This window comes from Microtus ochrogaster, unplaced genomic scaffold (genome assembly GCF_000317375.1).
Source record: "Microtus ochrogaster isolate Prairie Vole_2 unplaced genomic scaffold, MicOch1.0 UNK87, whole genome shotgun sequence".
Classification (NCBI taxonomy): Eukaryota; Metazoa; Chordata; class Mammalia; order Rodentia; family Cricetidae; genus Microtus; species Microtus ochrogaster.
The window spans coordinates 558,280-561,297 of record NW_004949185.1 but is presented as its reverse complement, the minus strand read 5'-3'; the positions used below and the strand labels follow the sequence as shown (position 1 = coordinate 561,297).

Genomic DNA, 3,018 nt, shown 5'->3' with positions numbered 1-3,018 from the left:
AAAACAGCAATGGGGGCTCACATGGCAGCTGCTTGCCTAGGTAGCATATATAGCAGCTCTGGGTTTGACGCCTAGCACACATAAACTGGCCTGTAATCCCAGTATCTGAGGTAGAGGCAAGAAGACCAGAAGTTCAAGATCATCTTTAGCTCCGAAGTAAATTTCAGGCCAGCTCAGTATGAAACCGCTTTTCAAAAAAGAAAGTGAAAGGTAGGCTGATCTGTTTTGAGTTAACCTTTGGGGCAAGAATACTTGATAGGCATGGCAGTGTACTTCATGTATGCTTTGCATGTTTGTATGCGCATGTCTGTGTGTATAACTGTAGATATATATAGTCTCGGTTCTGAGGCTGCTTAGGGCATCCTGATGTGTTCCTAGGTTCCTTCCTTCCTAACTGTCTCTTCTGCTCCTCACAGCCTCAGCGAGTTGTTGTGACCTGCACTGAAGACCTTCCTTGCTGTGCTGTCCCCACTCGCCTGGGGCTGCCCCTCCTCTCTTCTGAGTTCCTCCTGACTGGAGTGCTGAAGCAGGAAGCCACGCCAGAGGCCTTTGTCCTCTCCAATTAGAAATGTTATCTTCCTAAAAAATACAAATCTACCAGCAAACACTCCTAGAAAACACTTGGAAAAGAAACATAAATACACAATTAAGACCCAGCAAGGTAGTCCACATCTTTAATCTGAGCACTTGAGAGGCAGAGGTAGGCAGATTTTTGTGAGTTCCAGGCCAGCCAGGGCTACATAATAAGATCCTTTCTCAAAAAACAAACAAACAAACAAAAAACCCTCAGGCCTTCACAAAGACCTAAGGTATTGGGAATGTAGGGGTAAGGCCACAGAGCTTTTGAAAAAGAAAAAAATAAAAAAGGACTTTTTTCCCTAAGATGTCCAGTTTTAAATTGTCCAAACCCAAGCTGGGGGTAGTTGTGTGGCAGAGCACTTGTCGTGGTGGTGAGGGCCCTGCTTCAGTCAGCAGCCTGCAGCTGCTCTGGTGAAGCTGCTGTTCCAGGCCCAGCACCCTGCTGGGCCCGTTCTTTGGAAGCTGTCACTTCCCTTTTCTTCCAAGGATTCTTGCTTGTTTTGTTTTGTTTTAGACAAGGTTTCACTGTAGCTTTTGGAGCCTGTCCTGGAACTATGTCTTGTAGACCAGGCTGGCCTCGAACTCACCGGAGATCCCCCTGCCTGTTAGGATTAAAGGCCGAGTGCTGGGATTAAAGGCGTGCGCCACCAGTGCCTGGCTCTTCCCAGGATTCTTACTTTACTAAGTAAAGCAGCTCCCTGCCTGACTGAGAAGATGCAGGTGGCTCACGGCATGTTTTCTGGTCTGTGACTGGCCCAGCTAGAAAGGGTGTTCATGTGCTTTTGCAATGCTTGCTGTTAGCTGTGGTCGTCTCTGTAGGTTGGCGCTTACGCAGCCTGCCTGATGGCGAGTTTCTGGTGTGACAACACAGACAGTCTGAACTTGCACTCCTTCATCAGCATTGATTTAGAGCAAATTGTATTTGTTTTTAAGAGTTGGCCACTTTCCAAGATGTGGAGAGCATAGAACTCTTGGGCACTGCTAGTATTTGGTTTAGCCTCCACAATGAACAGTTGAAAAGTTCCTTTAAAGTTGAGGGCAAAGTTAGTCACGCGCTCAGTTCCTGTAGTCCCACTACTTAGGAGGTTTGAAGCAGGAAGTTCACAAATTCCAGTTCAGACTGGGCTACAGAGTAAAACCCCTGCCTTGAAAAGGGTTTTGTTTTTTTTTTATGTTTTTTGTGGTTAGCTTTCATAATTTTTACGGTAGGTCAGTATTCATTTGACCTACCTGCTTACCATATGACCAGCAACACTGTTCTTTCTCCTATTGGGAAATTCTATACTTGACCTCTAATCTGAACAGTCCAGGTAGAGGCCAGTGGGATCAGAAGTTCAAGGTCAGCTTTGGCTACTTAGCAAACGAGAGCCCAGTCTAAAACTACAAGACTCAACAGTGGAAAACAGGCACTTGATAAATGTTTTTGTTTTTTTGGGTGGGGCTTTTTTCTTTATGCTTGATAAGCAATGATTTTGCTGCTATGCCTCATTCCCAGCCCCCTATTACAGAAATAAATACAGAAATAATATAGATAACTGGGTAGTGTTAACACACACCTTTTATTACAGCATTTGGGAGGCAGAGGCAGGTAGATCTCTGAGTTCGAGGTCAGCCTGGTCTACAGAGCTAGTTCCAAGACAGCCAATGAGGGCTGTTACACAGAGAAATCCTGTATTGAAAAACCAAAAAGAGAAACTGTAGATGTTTGTCCAGCAAAGATGAAATATGCTGTGTGTACCAAAAGGAATGCTCAGACATGAAGTAAAAACCCGGTATTTGATGATGAGTGTCAGGGACACTCAAAGGACATTTGATTCTACCTGCGTGATAATATCCAGGATGGGTGAATGTAAGAGTACATCAATGCATCCCAGACTCCAAGGATGGGGAGAGTTTCACTGTGGAGAGCCAGAAAGAGGAAGTGGTTGTACATAGTGCAGAATATTAAATGCTTCTTTGCTACATGAATTTCATTTCAATAAAAACATAGTTGCTAGCTCATAGTTGCTGTGAGCTGTGTTAGAAAACTACTTTGGTGGAGTATATATAGCCTGCTTTCTCTCCGTGTGGTAGGCGTCATTTTGAGCCCTGCTCTTGCTAGGCAATTGCTTTACAACTCATTTATACCCCAAGTATATGCTGAAACTTTATGATTTTTCTTTTGGGGGGGTGGTGCTGGGGGTTGAATCTAAGGTAAGGCTTGCAGCAATATTGCTCAAGTAAATGCTTCACCACTAAACTGTAGTCCCGGACCTTTGTTAATATAGTGCTTGTGGAAACCGGAAGTCAGCCTTAAATGTCCTTCCTCAGGAGTCCATTTTTTCTTTGAGACAGGGTATCTCACTGGGACTTGAAGCTCCTGGTTAGGCTAGGCTGGCTAGGCCAGTGAGCCCTAAGTCATCTGCCCTTCTAGGTCTTTTTTTTGTTTTGTTTTGTTTT

The 3,018-nt window shown here is 44.5% G+C and overlaps 1 protein-coding gene across 4 annotated transcripts in view; it reads left to right on the top strand.

Annotated features, from left to right (window-relative positions):
• Window positions 1-882, top strand: part of Mdc1 (mediator of DNA damage checkpoint 1) — a 16,219-nt gene extending 15,337 nt beyond the window's left edge. For all 4 annotated transcript variants that reach the window (XM_026777826.1, XM_026777828.1, XM_013355048.2 and 1 more), the window contains one exon: window positions 417-882. In XM_026777826.1, coding sequence (XP_026633627.1) covers window positions 417-566 — 150 coding nt within the window. In that variant the 3' untranslated portion in view covers window positions 567-882. The remainder of the gene's footprint in view (window positions 1-416) is intronic.
• Window positions 883-3,018: the final 2,136 nt, after the last annotated feature.